This window comes from Lepisosteus platostomus, chromosome 13 (assembly GCF_059453375.1).
Source record: "Lepisosteus platostomus isolate fLepPlt1 chromosome 13, fLepPlt1.hap1, whole genome shotgun sequence".
NCBI classification, from domain to species: Eukaryota; Metazoa; Chordata; class Actinopteri; order Semionotiformes; family Lepisosteidae; genus Lepisosteus; species Lepisosteus platostomus.
In genome coordinates, this window is record NC_142623.1 from 8,507,178 (window position 1) to 8,525,573 (window position 18,396).

At 39.2% G+C, this 18,396-nt stretch overlaps 1 protein-coding gene and 1 long non-coding RNA gene across 6 annotated transcripts; one reads left to right on the forward strand and one right to left on the reverse strand.

The window, feature by feature from the left end:
• Positions 1-94: 94 nt before the first annotated feature.
• On the reverse strand, positions 95-11,784 carry LOC148649825 (MAM domain-containing glycosylphosphatidylinositol anchor protein 2-like). 4 transcript variants are annotated; one of them, XM_088602979.1, is made up of 6 exons: positions 11,578-11,724; positions 9,771-10,064; positions 6,587-6,880; positions 6,099-6,236; positions 3,343-3,385; positions 95-743 (listed from the first exon to the last, which is right to left on the reverse strand). In XM_088602979.1, exons 1-6 carry the CDS (start codon positions 11,627-11,629, stop codon positions 635-637), a joined length of 930 nt encoding a protein of 309 aa, XP_088459105.1. In that variant the 5' UTR covers positions 11,630-11,724; the 3' UTR covers positions 95-634. The 4 variants fall into 4 exon arrangements, with proteins under 4 accessions (XP_088459105.1, XP_088459103.1, XP_088459102.1 ...); XM_088602977.1 differs by lacking the exon at positions 95-743 and adding an exon at positions 1,673-2,683 and having other exon boundaries at positions 9,771-10,061; positions 11,578-11,784; XM_088602976.1 differs by lacking the exon at positions 95-743 and adding an exon at positions 1,673-2,683 and having other exon boundaries at positions 11,578-11,782.
• Positions 128-17,737, forward strand: LOC148649826 (uncharacterized). Of its 2 annotated transcripts, none has more exons than XR_015925936.1 (6): positions 128-244; positions 1,455-2,175; positions 3,970-4,103; positions 6,160-6,270; positions 14,535-14,646; positions 17,129-17,737. It is a non-coding gene; the product is annotated as an uncharacterized LOC148649826 (long non-coding RNA). The 2 variants fall into 2 exon arrangements; XR_015925937.1 differs by having other exon boundaries at positions 3,970-4,080.
• The last annotated feature ends 659 nt before the right edge of the window (positions 17,738-18,396 follow it).

Genomic DNA, 18,396 nt, shown 5'->3' on the forward strand with positions numbered 1-18,396 from the left:
GCATCCGCAGATCACTGTGTAACAAGTGGCTTTTGTTATTCATGTTTTTATAGGTGGAGTGAGTGGGGGGTGCCTGTTTTACTTAACCTGGTCCTTTCTTTTTTTGAATCATGATACTCCAGTTATCTGCCTCTTTGCTGTACAGCATATTGCTAAATTAGACAGATAATGTACTTCCCCTTAGTCTAAGAACAGACCAGCCTTCTGACAATAAGGGTATTGCAGACAGGAGACCACACGTGGGGTAAGCTATGTGTAGATTTTCATTGTTTTATTTCTGTAGCACTCATTTCTTTGTTTAGGACTACTAGTAATTGGTGTGTTTTCAGCTGTAATGGTTACTGATGGCCTGTGTAGTTCATGCAATTACTTTAATTACCTTAATGAAGTGGTGTGTCCAAGTGCTACATGCTGTAAGGGGTTAATCAATTATTTACTGGCGTTCTCATGCTGGAGTGTTGTCTTGACTCGTTAGATGATGTGCCAGCAATTGCAAGGGACTCTCCTGCTTTTGCGTTTGCACACCTGAAGGATCAATATTCTCCCATTTTTGCCGTCTGGATCTTTAGATTCTTACATCTGGATCTCCCCTGACAACTTCACCACCCAGGCAGTCCCCTCTTTTGCCTAGATCCTACACTGCTGCCCTCATATCTTTGGAGAGGATAGTGCCTGAACTGTAGCTACTTCTCATCTTGGTTGCTGTCTGTCTTGTCCTCTTTTTCCTCTCTTGTTGCCACCACCTTCGAACAGGGAAAAACAGAGTTTCAAAGTAAATTACTCTTGCTCATTTTCTCTATGAACAGATCATGCTCTTTCTTCCTTCCCCTCTCCCTCTAGCCAGTGATCTTTCCAGTGTTCACCTTTCCACATGCCCGTTCATCGGGGGGGCTCATTCCCACTCTCCCCTTCTCCCCACGCTCATGACACTGCTCCTCCCCTTCCACTCTCTCTGTCTCCCCTCCGGAATATTTCACTCTATCCCCTCCTTCCCTCTCTCAGTTTCACGTCTTACTCTTCTACCAGCTCCCTTCACTCTCCCTCCTCCTGCACCTTTGTTCTCTCTCAGATTCCACCTAAGGACACTTTTTTCTCTTACTCTTTCTCCTTAATATTAGCTCCCATTCATTTTCATAAAAAAGATGATTTTATCATAAATCCATGCATTCATAAAGCACCTTCAATTCCATAGAAGATCAATTTCAACAACCACTGAATTACACCCACCTGGGAGACACATGGCAGCTGGTATATACCAGCAGTCCCACTACACTGTAGATCAGGTCATTCTAATTAACATCCATTCCCTTAATTAACAGTGACTGCATGTTCTTGAAGCACACCATGAACCCGAAAGGTCATCCTTGTAAGATGCATATACAGTATATTGTACGTGTCTGTATGTGCTTCATAATGGAACGAATCATATGTTGTTACTGTATTTGTCTTTGCAGCTCATTTTCAGATCTTGCATCATTCAGACCCATTTGTACTACTGAATGTGCTGGACAGATGGGACCAAAATATGCACAGAAAGAGAAAAGAGGATTATTTAAGGTTAAGCAACTAGACTAGATCAGGATTGCTGTGAGAAAGAGTATATTTTGATCTCTGCGTTGGTCCACCCTAGTCCTTTTCTGCAGTTCAGACATCAAGTAACATAAACAGCGAACCCGATTAAAGCAAAGTTTAATCAAATTCTAGATGAACATAAAGCTTTCGATGAAGAAGTTTCTGAAATAACCACTTGCCTGTCGAACAATTATATATATTGCATTTTTCCATTACAATCTGTTTTTTATGCTTTTGAAGTAAACTGTGTTATATACATGCGTGTTACTATAATGCTTTAGTTTAGCATAATAACTCTTCTGTAACTCTGTAAATAACACTAAATCAAATACCAAACAACCATATTATCCTTTAAATGACCTTTACTGTGATATTTGTCCTGAAAAATATGTTTACTGCATACCTACACATCTGTTACAGTGTACAGCCAGCTGGCAGGAATGAAGAGAGTTTTGAGGAAGCATGATTGTGCAAATTGGAGAAGTAAAGAAGGAAGTGTGATCACTTAATTTGTCCCAAGAGACAAAACTAAAAGAGCCAGCACTCTAAAACTTGCTGTTGTGTCATTCTGAATGAGTGATTTGTACATGGAAAATGTACCTTGTGAGTATTTTGCTTAACATGTTGATTTGCTTCTTTAAACATATTCAGCAAGAGATGAAACTAAAACAATAGAATAGCTTGGTATACAGGCCCTGATCGGAAGTACTGAAGAGACAGATCCTAAGCTAATAACTTTTGCATTCCTGTGTAAATTGTAGTGAAGATGCTTCAAATGCAGGAAAAGAAAAGGCCTTATCTGATATGGATATGAAATGATAAATTGCCACAGTCTACGAAATTATTATGTCTTTGAAAGGTGTCTTTGTGGTAATTTCAAACAAGTGCACCAGAGTAAGCTGTAATGCAGAGTTAAAAAACTACATTTCAATTAATACAACAGGTGCTGCGTAGATTGTGAGTTTAGTAGTGTTTTCTGGTCTTCTTCACATAAAGGTGTCATAACTGTTTTCCTCCCATGTTCTGTCGGATGTCAGGTCATGATAAAAGTTCTCCAGATGCTTTGTAGTTCATGTAGATCACGTCATTGGGTGTGTCCAGCTGTTTTTTACTGAAGGAGAGACGAAAACTCAGTTGGACCTTCAGGGGTGGAATGTTCAATGCAGAGCTTTGATTCAACCAACATTTTATTGCTATATTGATCCAGATAATCCTTGATTTGAGAATTGAGGAGGTGTCCAGAGCATTTGAGTGGATTGGAAGGAAAATAATTTAGGCTTGCCCTGCTTTAGAAGCACACTGAAGAATGTGACAATATAAAAAAACCTGACTTACAAAAACACATCTATATACTGTATATATATATTTTCCTGCAGATAAAATGTAGTACAGGTGGGGTATTTTAAAATCAAAGAGAGCATTGAACAGACCTTCAAATTCCATATAGATCAGATAGGTTCCTTTGAAAGCATTTCTTACCAATAGTTCATGTGGGCAGCTGTGTCAGCATGCGTAGGTTGCAAAGGAACAAGTAATAGGTTCATTCCATGCTGAAAAGAGAAGAAAGAAGGAAAACACAATGTTGTGGCCGTGGAGCGTTGTGTCCACACACCTGAAGAAGGCTCCACGGCCGAAATGTTATGTTTTCTTTCTTCTCTTTTCAGTATGGAATAAACCAATACTTGTTTCTTACCAATAGTCTATCAACTACAATATAAAAAAGAAAGAAGGTAGAAATATTAAGTAAATACTTACAAAGTAAATACTTACCACTTTGGAGCTTTTGCTGGCTCAGGAAAAGGCATCTTGATACCTGAATACATTTAAAAAGATATGCATGAAGAATGAATAAAATCAGTAACACACTGCACCTGCATCTAATAGAATCTGAAGAGAATTTAGATATAGTTTAATTTAGATATAATTTAAAATAGTTCAACAGCAAAAGGAAATGGAAGATGAAAGCTGTGTATTATAATAAAAAACCACAACTAACATAGCAACATCTCAACATTACTTAAATAGCTGAAGAGCCAGTATGTATTCCCCAGTAGAGATGGTTGTTTCTCCACAGTGGAATCAAAACTTGCAATTCAATAGCTTACAATGGCTGTGACAGGCTTTTTGACAGTTCCTCATCAGTGTTATTAATCTACATTAGCTGTGGCCCATGCTATCATAGGCAAGAGAGAATTTGGCTTTGTAGCCACAAAGTTTATTAGCATTGCAAAAAGAAAGGAAGATGATTATATTCCAAGCTCTTAGAACATTTAAATATTTACAGCTAAAATCTACAGGCATTAAAAACTGCTTTAGGGCTCAATGTCTTCCTCAGATAGCTGCAGAGAAATCTTGGAAGGTGTATATTAGGCTTGTCATATGTCTGTTATGTTATAGTGTCTTCAGTTTTGGGGCCTCCAGTCTCTGGATGAATACATGACAAGGATTTGTGGCATGCCCTAACAGTTCTGTGCCTGTGCCACTGTTGAGGAGAAGCGTAGGCTACGGGTCGGTCTATCCCAGCGGTCTGTGTGAGTTTTGTATACTTCATTGTCCAAACTATTTAATTTATTTTCAATTTTAAGATGTTCAAGGCACAGTGTACAGTTTAGATTAAATACAGTTGTTCCATGGTCACTTAGTACATCAGCAAAAAAATCCATTACTCCAGCCCACCCTCTACTGTTATCAGAACTCTGGGTAGTGTTGTTTTTCAACAAGGTCTGGAGTATGATAACCCTAGTGCAATTCAAACTTGATGTGATCCTGTATCAACTATTAAGTATATGTTGCTTAATTTCTGGCTATCTTCACTGCTTCAAGGATGCTTCACTCATTCTACTAATTCATCTAATCTACTCTCTACTCTCTACTCATTCTTGACTTGGGAAAGTGTAGCAACTCAGTTGTTCTCCGTGTCTTTAATTAATGTTAAATGTTAATCCCTTATGTTTACCCAACTAAGAAGAATTCCACAAAAAGCAATGCTAACAGTTGATTACAATAACCCCAACAATTCAACAATGGCATATCAAGAGTTAATCCTATTTTTGGATTACTGCAAGCAGAAAGCCTCCTATTTATACTCTTCTTCTGTTGCAAGAGTAGAAAAATTGCCACTGCTTCCAGAAATAATAACCACTTTCCCCCAATGTATCAAGAAGATGTTCAAGAAGGAAACTGGGACTGATACAACTTCCTCTAACAGTGAAGTGCAGAGGATTAATAATGCTTATGAAATGAACATTACCATATACAGGAATTTGACAAAAGTCCAGATTACTACTGTATAAATGGCTTTGCACTTACAGTCTTAGACGCAATGGAGCCAATAAGCACCAATGTTATCCACCAGCCTATTAGTTTAAGTTGTTTGCTAAAATTGATTTATCTGACACTTACACTCCTTTCAGTTTTATTGATCAGTAGTTTCTCCCTGTGTTTGTTCAAATTTCAAGTGAATTCATTTAAGACACATCTGTCAATGCTTATTTATACAAATGCATTTATTTAAATGATGGCAAAACCACACATTTTGCTTTAGTTTTTTTGCCTGGGCTATGAAACATGTCCTCTTCTTTTTAAGATGAGCTTTTTCAGTGTACAGCATTTGACAAAACATTAACTTAAGTGTTTTTAAGATATGCATCCTTAATTGAAACTAGTAGGATATGGAAGCATAACATGATACGTTTCATATTATGACTGACTTAAAAATCTTAATATTATATATTTTTGAATGGCGATGAATACAGGGAGACTTGATTTAAGCATTCAAATTCCTAAAAGGCATTGTCAAATTGAACTCAGTGGACTTCTGCAGAAGTAACTTAATTTTTAAGGGCATTTAAAACTGTAAACAGGAGGCACTTTTTAACACAAAGGACAGTGCACCTCTTAAACAAGCCATGTTGTTAAAGTCAATACCCTTTTTCCAGAATTGGTTTGGGGAGATCAATGAGGTAGATGTGCTGAATGGAGTAGTCTTATGTGTAACCTCTTAAGTTCTTACAACTCGAAAGAAAGGATTCATTCAAAGGTAGCCTCTTTGAGTAAAATTAATTAGATGAACATGAAGAATGAAAATTTGAGTGGAATAAATACAAATAAGTAACTGATTTGAAAGCTGAACAATTTTCAAACCTGTGAGTTTTCAGTGCGGTCAATTCGAACTTCATCCCTACTCCAATTGACACCTACTCTCCTATAAAGTGCGGTGAGTCCAGAACATACACGTTGGTGAAATGTGTGACATGTTCCACCCATGCTGGAACCAGGATTACAAGAGTGAGGTTATCTGAAGGGTTTTATGTCATCATCCATAAAAGAACTTAAGAAATCTTCTAGTTAAGGCTAAGAAAATATTCAGGTTAAATCTTAAATTGATTACCAAGTTTGGAGTAAAAATCTGCCACTTTTCCCTCCAGAAACTGAGTTTAACACACCAGGTATAAAGAGGAATAATTGGTAATTTAACAGAAGGATAAAAGAGTCAAGTAGGGCATGGAAATAACAACCACGTTCACCTTTTTGTTTCACATTGCTGGCTGGTGTGTTCACTGTTGCTTGCCTCTGCTGTCTCCACAGCCAGAAAACCACCGGTACAAAGAACAGCAAGGACAGCAGCACCAGAATGACTGCTGCTAAAGCCAGTATCATCTCCGCTGTTGGAAGAACCAGGGAATTCAAGAGAACTCTGTGAGTGTAGGTCAGGCCCTAGGCAAACATGTGGAATGCTATGAACAGTACAGACCTGGCTCTTTGGAATTCTTTCCAAAACTAAATAAAGGGAAATTGTGGCCCTGAGAGAACAGTATCCTGGTGTCCTGACTAAATTCTCAACTCTGGGCTTGTGCAATGGGCTTCCCTAAAGCTTCTATATTTGTTCCTTTGCACTGTAAGAGGACAAGGCTAAAAGCCCACCCAGACTTATTTCTTACACCAACTGCTTTGACACTTAAAAGATTAAATTTAAAGTTCAGAACTTAAACACAGAAGGTATTGTTTACAGTACCTGGTTTAGGGATGATGTGTATTGTTTTATTGCCACTGTATTCGTCTTGAATGATTGTCAGCACTGTACTGTTGGCACGGCAGTAGTACACACCACTCTCCTCCACTCTGTAGAGCCTCAGTTCCTTCCCAAGGCCCACCATGCTAGACCCTTCCTCAGTACTTTTGTACCAGCTCCAGGTGATGATGGGCGGCCATGTGGTGGCCTGGCATGTCAGAGTGATGGTGTAGCCTTCAAACACAAAGAGGTCGCTGGGGTGGGCCACCACAGAGAGGAAAGAGATCTTTTCTAAGACTGAGAGAGAAAAAGGGAAAGTACAGTCTGTGTGTGAAAAAGTGGTGTCACCAAGGCAGAAGGAAGTTAGGGTTTCAAAGACAGAAGCGCCATTCTGTAACCACTCAGTCTATATTCAAACAGTCTATATTCTCCACATGACATTCAATGAAGAAAAAGTAACAAGTATTGAAGTATTTGCACTGTAAGAGGACAAGGCTAAAAGCCCATCCAGACTTATTTCTTACACCAACTGCTTTGACACTTAAAAGATTAAATTTAAAGTTCAGAACTTAAACACAGAAGGTATTGTTTACAGTACCTGGTTTAGGGATGATGTGTATTGTTTTATTGCCACTGTATTCGTCTTGAATGATTGTCAGCACAATAAGTATTGAATACTCTCTTTGTGTGTGTCGCAATCTTTTAAGTCATTGTAACATTAGTTGCATCTTTATTGCTTGATATTCACTTTATTACATGATGTTGATTCTACAGCTCCAGTCTACATAACAGTTCTGTTTTTATGGTTCACCAATGACTTTCAAGTTAAGCCATCTTGGATAAAGTTGTTAACTGTATAAATCTATAATAAGCACTGTGCAGTAATTCATAAAGAACTTTCACAGGGGTGCATAAACAGTCAGTGCGGCAACTGTTGATGGCACAGCTGGAAAAGGGATATAAACATTCCTAAAGGAAGCCACAGTACAAAACAATGTACAGTATGCAAAATAACGGAGAAAATAATTTCCTTAGGTTATTTTTAATCAGGCACCTACTGTGCATAACTGAAACATGAAATAGCTGTTTTGCTATAGGTCTCTGAAAAATATTTTTTCAACTGACTTCATAATTTATTTTTCAGCAGTTGAGTCCAACTCTAATAAGTGCCATATAGGGACAAAATGTATTAGAGATTATTTGGTGTAACTTGGGTAGCTGAGGCAATGGCAGCCTGACTGCTCTCTCCCTCACTTTCATAGGGAATGAGCCAGGGAGCTGCTACAAGAGTGTAGATGGGGTGCAAAAGAGATGCGCAAGAGGACGTTCATGAAATGATATACTGTATATATAGCAGGTAACAAACACGAGGAGGCTATATGTTCTATATTAGTAGGTAATTGGTCATAGGATCTCATTGGATTCAGCAACATGGCTGGATAGATTGTTCCAGATTTACATCATGCTAAAAGTGACTGAGTGTAGAAATGGGCTCCTGGGCCTGTATAAAAAATTTGTTAGGGTTCAAAATATCCCAGTTCCTTTTAATCACCTGCTCTCACATGGGGTATACTCTAAATATGACACTTTGCTCAAGTTACTCCTCACCAACCCTACCACCATCACCAAAAGCAGAAGCTCTTGGGCTCATTTTATGGGTGAGGTTCTGACAGCTTTATCCTTATGGCTAAGCTGTTTAATCATGATTATTGCATCTTTGGGGGCAATAAAGCATACCTAAAAATAGGAACTTAAACAATTTGCTACTTCAAATTATGTTGCTAAAAGAGGAAGGATAGGCTTGGTGAGAAACTGATACACAAATTGCTGAGACTGCCTTTTCAGAATATTTCCTTGCAAATCAATTAAGAAAAACATGCACAGCAAAGAGCAAAGAAGCACTGACCTTTTGTCTTTCACCACAACAATATGATTACTGTTCAGCAGATGTCTCGTTATCAATATTGATCCCTTCATATACCGTACCCTGTCCACGTACAGTTCGTTTTTAATTTTCCCAAAGGTTCTTAATCCATTAAAAGTAGGACTAGGCCACAGCCTTCATATTATTTAATTCATTATTGTATTACATCAGAGAATAAGCTGAAGTGACCCAGTTGAGAATACTGCAGTTTGTGATTGTTTGGTTATTCCACAGCAGTGTACAGTATATCTTTTAACCAGACCTTACTACAATTTGTTCTTCTTTCTAATAGAAGTTAATTCCACTGTCTGTATATGAAGCTGTGTAGTTGAAAGAGGCTTTTTAAGCATACTTGGTATTTGAGAGATCTGATCTGTTATTATTTTTGACCATTTTTATGTGGTATTGTGATTTATTTTTTTCTAGCACAGCACTTGAAGCATTGAACTTCCAGCCTGTAGCGGGATTTGCCATTGTCTTAATTTCTGTTAGTTACATGGTCATTCCTTTCCTAATGGGAACTTCATCCTTGCATCCATTTCCTAACTGGTTTATCCAATACAGGGTCATGGCGGTGACTTTTCCAACAAGCAAGGGGCACAAGACAAGATACACCCTGGACAGGACGACGTTTATCACATGGCACACGCAGACGCAAACACAAACACACACTGGCCATGGCCAATGTTTCCAGAATCCAATTAACATCAGTGTGTCTTTGGACCGTGGGAGGAAACCAGAGCACCTGTAGGTATCCCACGCAAACACACAGAGATTATACAAACTCCACACAGAGAGCACCCCAGGAACTGAACCCAGGACTCTGAAGCTGCGAAACAGCAATACAAACCACTGTGCCACCCTGGAGATACAGTTTGTCTTCCTAGATAAAGGTGTGTTTTAAGACAATCGTTACAAAAAATGAAGGGAGGGCAAATTAAAAAGCTTAATAAAAATTGGTGCCATGAATGCATTTTTAGCATACATTAAAGGTGAACCAGACAAGAATGTGCATCACTTCAGTGAGTAAATTCAGTAAAAGCAAATCTTTGAAAAAATATTCACTTCACAACAAAAATATTTCTAGAGGAAGAAAAGCCAATGTATTGTTCTGGAAGAAAAGCTCTTAATGGCTATTATTAATACAGGTATTGTGGCATGTTATTAATTTGACACTTGAGAGTCTCGTTAACAGCTATTGTTATTGTCGACATCTAAGACTGATACTAAAAATGCCGAGGAAACATTAAGTACAGTACATACCCTGGAGATCTACATTAGTGGTCAAGTTGGATTGATTTCCACTGGGATTGAAGGCTATGCATATGTAGTCTCCAGAATCTTCTAGCTTGGCAGAGTTCATAACTAGGGTTGCTCCCAAACTGACTGTTTTGTATGTGTCTGAAGATCGCGCCAAGTGGTACCAAACGTAGTTTAGGCTAGACTGAAGCTGACAGCTCATCTCGACGTTTTTACCAACCAACACAACCAGCTTTTCAGGGTTGAATCTCAGTTCTCGAGAGGATGGAAGGGATTCAGGGGGAAAACTAGCACCTGCTGAGAGACAGAATGGTGTTAACAAAGATCTGCTGACACAAACAGAACCCAAAGAGGTTGAAGCGGTTTCCTTGGGTTTTTCTAAAACTAAGTGGGGGAAACTGCAGGATAAGAGAAGGGAAAATATGCAGTATTACATTTTGTCATATAGCAAAACAATTAGCCATTAATTCACCATAGAATGTGAACATGAAACACAATCTGTACTGTTTGCATTTTTTGTGCTGTAGGATCTTTTCTGTACAATTTACATAGTTTGTTGATTGTTAATACAGAGGCTCTGCTTCTGGTAGTACTGATACTGATAAGTGTCAATTGTGGGAAAATTGGCTAATTGCATGTTCACAGCTGTGGAGAATCAAGTGAGCTGTCTTTTGTTTCAAATACAAATAGACCCTGAAGCAGTGTTGGATCACACACAGTGCTTTTCTTAACCTATAAACACCCTATATAACTTCCACCTTGAAAATATCCAATAACACTGTGATATTCAGTTTGTTCAGTGGGTGGAGCATTCTAGAAGATTCCCAACAGCCAAACAACATCAATGGAAATTGCAACAAAATCCAGTTCCTCCTTCAAAATTGAGATTGAGGTACAGCACATGAGTTTTTTACATTATAGCAGCAAAAGAACAGTTAAAAGGTTACATCAAATGTTTCAGATGTACTGTGATAATAATGGTAAGGTTTTAAATAACAAAGAAAAAGTCTGATATACTGTAGTGTTTATCAAGGAAGGACCATGCAACAAGTCTCAGGCCATAAAAAGTGGTCAAACCAAACCATGTAATTATAGTCCATAATTATTTTAATTACAAGAAAGTCTTAACTATCATTTCCATAACGTGGAGAATCATGTCTATCGTATTAGGATCTATGAAATTAATTCAATGTAAAAAGCATGTTTAGCTTGAAAGTGTTAGAGTAAACAAGCAGCACGGATACAAATAAGATGGGGATACTGCATGTAGATATTCTTATGGCTTTTGATAAATGTCCTTACATGTCGCCAGATTGAGAACTTGTTAAAGGATCTAAAACAGAACAGGTAAGGGGTAAGAAGAAAAATCTGTTTCTCTCAGTAAAAGGCTAGATGAGGTCCTTTCAACATTTAGATATTAATATCCAATCTGGCTAGGAGGGACAAAGGATATTCTCTCATTTACGACATTTCTTATGTTATTAACAGCTGAAGACAATCCTCAGATCAATACATTCCTAGCTACCAAACAGACAAAATGCTGCTGCTACTGTAATAGGATTTATGCTCCGGTCACAACTTTCTTCCCTCCTCTCTTTTCTTGGAGAGGGTTTGAAATCTGAAGAGCAATTAGATATACCAAATAGCCCAAATATAAAACAAGCAGAACAAAGTCTTTGGCCGTGTATGTAACTTCTATTCTTGCAGCTGTTGTAAACATGATTATTTGCTTAATTATTGGCCTTGAGGACTAGACTTCTAAAAATAGAGTAGAGAATATCCCTTAAGTTGAAAGTTGAGTTGACCTTACCTGCCTTTGCAGAGAGCCAGAAAGCAATCAGCTGTGTAGCTATGGGCAGCATTGTCCAGTTTAAAGTTACGGGTACTGACTTCACCTAGGAAGTCAGTTCTTTTCATATTGCTAGTTTCTGGGGGAAGTGCAAAATAGGAACATGCAGGTAAATTACAAGATTACCTTTAGTTTCCAATAGGAACTTTTAACCTGGTCAGAGGTTAACCAGAGGCAGTCACACGTTAAATCATTTGTATGTTATTCCTTAAAGAAATAATAGAGGTTTCATCAGAATGTGGGGCTCAGACTCTAGAAAAAATGAGAAACATCATTAAAGATTAGGCCATATTAATAAGTTAAGATAAATGCTACAGTTTCTTGTTCTGCACAGGTCCAGGTGCTATCAAATATCACACAGCTCATAAAATAAATATGTATTCAATACGAGTAATAATATTTCAGTTTCTGAAGTGTCAGTTTCATATGAACCCAGGTATGTAAGAAGGCTCAAGATGAGACGTATGGGCACCGAGCATATCACAAATGATTTAGCCTTCCCATAACTTTCAGTCGGATTTCAACATGAGCTTCTGATCAACACTTTTTAAACTATCACCATTTTGCCAGTGTTAATTATTCTCTATGCCCCTGTCAGCTTCTTTTGATTTTTCTTCATGCACAAAATGTGACATCTCCAGGCGAAAAGATAACCATGATGCAATAACTTCCAGCATCGTGATTAATTATACACTGGAAATCAACTCTCTATGGCAAAGGATATTAGGAGTGAACGACTCTAAAGTACATGCTATGCTCCCCTGATAACTATTTTGGCGTGCAACCACACTCTTTTCCCACTCCCCATTTCTCTCCTCATTATGTTGGGTGGATCAAGAGATGCAGCACCATGCTCCTGTTGGCAACTAAATGCAGGACTTGGTGTTCCATCCGTCATCTGATCATGAGGTGTCAACATGTCCTCCCAGTCTCTATAGTGCTCACTGCTCACTCTTCCTCGGGGACGTGCAAAAGGAGGGGATACAGAGTGAATACTTGCCAGCTGTGTATTCTGCATACCATCCGTCCATCAGAAACGTGACCTAGCGAGGACCTTGCTGCTTGATGCTTGGGCTTTCAAGCGGAGGCACAGGAGCTGAACAGTTTCACCGGGCAGAGAACATCTATCTGAAAAACATGAAGCTGCAAACCTGCTGGTTGGAGGGGTGCCAAGGACGTATTCTATAGCCTCTCGCTTTTAATCAAGTCATAAACGGGTAATTACTTTTGTCTTAAACTACATCGTCCTATAAATACGTTTATCCGATGGTAGCTTCTGAGCCAGGCCACCCCCAGCACCCATTCTGCTCGGTGCTTGCGACAGCTGGGATTTCCTCCCACCACCCCCCTCCTGTCCCCCCACTAACATGCACACACACACAAACTCAGGTTACACCCCGTTTATTTGCATATTATATCACTTTTGTCTGTGCATGTTCATGCATTCTGAAGGACAGTTTTCCATAATTTACCAATGGATATCAGAGTCTCTCTGTAAACAATCCTGTACAAAGTCTTGCCAATTACCATTTCTTTTTTCACTTTCTCCCTCTGACAGCTTCTTCGCTGTTCAGATTCAAAGTGATGCACAATAATCCCAGTCCCGTTTCAATTATACAATATTCATATATTCATTCCAAGCTGAGCATCTCAGAGCCGTCCACTGGCAATCTGGGATGTTATATGGAGACTTAACAATATTTTGATTTACTGTTTGGCACTGGGGGTATTTGCTGGATTGTTGAGGTCAAGATCAATGAGGTACTGTCCTGGTTCATAGCTAGAGCTTAACAAATTCTAATGAGAATTCAGTTGCTTTTATTTCTTCCTCTTATCTCATTCGAAGAGATCTTATCTCAGGGTCACAGCTATGGAGTAGCTAGCAAGTGCTGGTGAGAGTATCTAGGGGAAACTTAATTTTCGACAGCTTCTAAAGCACGATGATGCTATTTGGCAAAACGACCAGCACTTAGAATTAGCTGCATGTAAGGGTAAGCAGGATGGCAGGGAAGCTTGAAGGCAGGTGACCCTGTCCTTGTGTCATTGTTGACAACACAAAGAGCTCTTTAGCTGACAGTTTAATGAAAACCTTATGGGGTCAAAGTCACCCAGACTTATCAGAGTTTTAGAGATGGCAAGCCCATGGCACTATTCCTATGTTTTTGAAAAAAAACCCCCACAAAACTATTAAAACTCCCACTGCAACTGGGAGAGCTGCTGTATGTCTTTACTGATCACTGTAGTCTTGCCAGTTTGACTTTTAATGTCCTCCAAACTCTGAAATGAAAGCCGAGAAGAAGGTGTCAGCCTCTTTCCTGATTAGGAACCTTGTCAGTTGCAGATGATAGCTGTGAGCATTAAGTGCACTCTGTTTGCTTATTCATTGAAAAATTAATGGCAGATTAATCTGTGCTTGTGCTGTGCAATGCTAATTAAAAAAGGACAGTGGGTGGTTGTTTCTAACCCATTTGTAAGGAGATTTTAGGTATTAGTAACCAGTCTACACGTTCTTAACCCTTTCGTACATACAGTATCTATTTGAAAATAGCCCTCTCATTTCCTAAAAGTTTTATTTATTTTTTCTTTTAAATCCCTAACAAAGCAGTGGAAATAAATGACATAAGCAGTTATTTTGTTATAGTGGGGAGGCATAAATTCATTTAATATCAATGAAATTTCAAAACTTAACACCAGCAGTTAAGAGAGCTAGTGTCATACTCCTGTATACAAAACCCAGAGTGTATCTGTGGGCATGACGACTATTATCAAAGGTCACGCGTACATACAAGGGCCTTTTCATATATAATTTCAGTCCACCTTCACATGTGCTCATAGTACATAAATTTATTGATTGTGATTTTAAGGTTTTTGTGGCAATATTTACATCACAGTTCTTTCTTATGTTTCCCTGTATCTAGCATAGCAACAATTAGAAGACGTCGAACAGGATGCTCTGCTCTAGAAATGATGAATACCGTGATGTACTGTATGCAGTAGGATGGTGTCGGTTTCAGAAATGAAGGCCTATGGGTAATTATTTTTGATTGCTCTGCTGTTTTCTCTTTTGATGGAAGAAGTACCTGGCAATTACCATTTGGTCGCCATGGTTACCGGTGTTAATTCCCAGTTGTTCTGGTGCTGAAGTGACATTCCTGCTAATGTGCTGGTGACCCATTGTGTCATCCTGCTTTTTGTTTTAGTATCTCATACCTCACCCACTCAGTCTCCTCGTTCGAGCAAGGACGAAGCATTTGAGAGCAAGGGTGGGTTTTCCGAACAGTCTGTGACTCGCGCTTTAGGAAAGACTATAGCTAAATTTTGTAGCAGTGCTGGGCAATGCTGGTGTCATAATAAGTTCAAGACAGGTAAAATACTCAGGCGCTGGCTGTTCATACCTGTTCAACATTGCAGCAGCTTGTGTAGGGTAGGTGGGTAATTTCGGTATTGGAGCCACAACGATTCATCAGGTTAGAGTTTTTTCTGGTTTACGGTAATGTTAAGTGAATAGAACCACACGACCCCCTTCCACTGCCTTCATACAGGTGGTTGGACTGGAACAACTGGGGTGTTGTACCTCACTTGTGGTACAACAGCAGTGGCTGTAGCATGGACTACCCATCAGTCACAGCAGTGAGTTTTGTAGGCTACCTTAGGTCCCCAACAGCGCAAGGCCTCCGGAAGTGGATTAAATTTGCTTAACTGTCCTGTACAGATCTTAAGCTGCCGATGATTTAAGGAAGCCTACAATTTGTACCGTTGGAGTACTGGGCTCGAGGAGCTGGGAGCCCAGTTTGAGTGTTTAATCCTGAAACTCCTGTATGTCCGTGCAACTGTGGTGTTAAGTCAAGCTTGAGAAATTTTACTCTGTTCAATCTGTTGATGCTGCTTATTTTCCCTTCACAAGATCTTATGCCATTAGTTTGCAATTGCTCATGCATGTTACTTTCAGCAGCAGAGATCATAGGAGGCCATCAAACCTTCACAGCTGTCACTTTAATCTTGCAAGGTTTTCTTCAGACCTTCTGCAGCAGAAGGGATCTGCAGGTCCACCAGGGCCCTGGTGTTGACACAGGCTAGTGGTGATACATTGCAGCAGATTATTCATTCCAGTTTAAGTCCTGTTATGTACAGTAGGTGTTTATGTGCTGCATGCTTGGCAGTTGTTCACCCAAAGCAAACTGGTGAGAAACAAGGGCCTAAAATGTATTTTCTTTTCAAGAAATATTGGAAATCTCTTTTACTTGAATTGCATTTGTACTTTTATCATCTCCCATTAAGGCACTGTAAATGTTTAAAAAGCTCTGTGGAGTATTTGTTTCCTTTACATTGATCACTTAAACTAAAATTTAGATTTCATATGTAATTGTGAATGCCAAGTTACCAAAAGAAACTTGAGTTCTAGGTAACTAATGGATCCAGCTCTTGCAAGGCTAAAATACAGAAGTGTCTACTGTCCCTCAATTGAAGGCGATTTTCTCAACACTCCTCACCTCCTAAACACACAACACGCACTTTTCTCCACCTTGCGTCTGCTTGATTATTGACTTTCTGTCTATTTTAATAATGTCTCCATCCAATGCACTCAATTATTTAGCTCTAATCAACCCCAAGGAAAGGGATATCGGACAAAAAAAATCTCCTTACAAACAGCCACACCATGAGAATGGAAAATCAACCCGTTTCCTTCACTCTACACCTTGGAGGAAAGAGAAGAGAAGAAAGCTTTAACCTTTTAAATCATCTGTCACTTGCAGTATTGCTTTACTTTAATTACCTCTCGGATATCTGAGTGCTCTCTTATCCTGCCGGTGCAGGTCAGGGGAGCTGCGTGCAACAACATGTAAAATTTAGGTCACTTCTCAAAGCTTTGTTGCTTTTGGATGGGAGAAATGTAAAAGAAACTGCTTGGCTCCGATTAATGGCGCCTTGTGGAATTTGGGCCCTTCACACAGTAGGAAGTAACTGTGACACTCTGAGTATCAGGCAGGGCAACATTGGGATTAAGTCTCTCTCTTGAGTTATGTGCCTCTGGCAGTGAGGCAGAAGCACAAAGGAAGCTCCAGAGCTTAACTAACGTCTCTGGGACTGGATGCCCTTTCTGTTAATGGAGTAATTCTGCCCTGATTTTTTTTTTCAAAAATGAGTTCTTGAGAAGCACCATAGCTCTTGCTCAACCAGAAAATAAAACCTGGAATCCTCTTTTCTTATATTAAATGTGAAATGCAGCAATCTAGCAATATGTTATTGTGCTGATTGAGATTACCTTAATGGAGCACAAAACAACAACAGATGTTCTCAAAATGAGTAACTAGTCGCACTTAACCAACAGCTGTAGCTTACTATTTCAAACGCACTGAAGATGAGACATTTGGCTATCGACAATAAATGTTAGTGTGCAGCTCTGCTGTCGGCCATCTGCTGCTGCAAACCAACCAGCAAAATTCTGCAGCAACTGTTGATATTCTTCTCGCACATGGAGACAGTGATTCATTGCAGTTATGTAACTTTTCAGCCCGAAGGATCCGAAAGGACTTCACTCCAAGGAAGAGACCCATTTCCTGAATGTCCTCCATGGAAATGCGTGGCAGCCATTCTGCACCAGAAGCGCTACTTCACAGCAGATCAGGTGAACATGAGCAGAAAATGTCTTGAACCGTTGAATTAAGGAGGAACTTCAAACAACATATTAAAGCCCAGAGTGTGATTTTGTCATGACACTAGGGATAACGCCCCTACTTTTCTAAATAGCAACATGTGGTCTTTAATGACAACGTGGTCAGAACCACAGATTAGTGTCGCTTCTTAAAGTACCATGTCACCACTCATCATATTGGAGAATCCTAGTCACAGGGCAGATTACCTACTGGTCTCTCAACACCTCTTAATTTCATGTAATGCATTCCGGGCTGAGCCTGTAGCTGTTTTTAATATTAAGATAAAAATTAAAGTATGTATTTTTAATCAAGAGATTTCTTGTTATGAAATCATTTTTGGTGTTGTAAAGACTAGCACATTGGAATGCTTTCCATGTAAAGCAGATTACAAATAATTATATCAGCAACTTTTGTGAGTGTCCTTGTGCTAAGCAAGCTCAAATGAGAAAACTTCAGCAAAACTTGGATGCTTTTTTAAAAATAAAGCCTGAAGACAATTTGTGCCCATCACTGCGTTTTCTACCAGCATGCTGTGAATTATTGAACCTGCACATTTATTTCAAGGTGATAGTTTTACCTTTCCTGTGCTGGCTGTTTATCGTCTTTTAAATACCTCAAGGTGTTAAAAAAAAGTAAAGGCTTATAATAGTTCACTCTTTCCTCTGCTTTAATGCAGACCAAGTTAACTGAGATGTTTAATAGATAGGACGTCTTCTGTTCTAACTAAACAACACAAGGTTAGCTACAGAGTTGCCAACAAAGGAGAATTCATGCACATTCAACTATTAATTATGACCCTCAAGGGAGTGCGCTCTTTGTTGTGGCTGAGTTTAATGCACTGCTGTAGGAAAATATGCATTAATAGTGCCTAATATTTGCCCTGTAATCCCCAGAGCTCGTCAGTGTCACCAGTTTTTCCACTAATATTAGTGCTTCCTGGACAAGGTGAAAACAATCCCAGAAGCAATTCTCCAAACATCTATGTCACTTTCTCTGAAACGTGGAAATTCTTTAAGTGGCCACCAGGGGGTCCTCTTTCCTAACATATTCAGGTTGAGCTCTGCTTTCACGGAAACAAAGCCTTCGGCAGCTGGATCAGATTTTTTTTTCCCCCGTTAAAACTGAT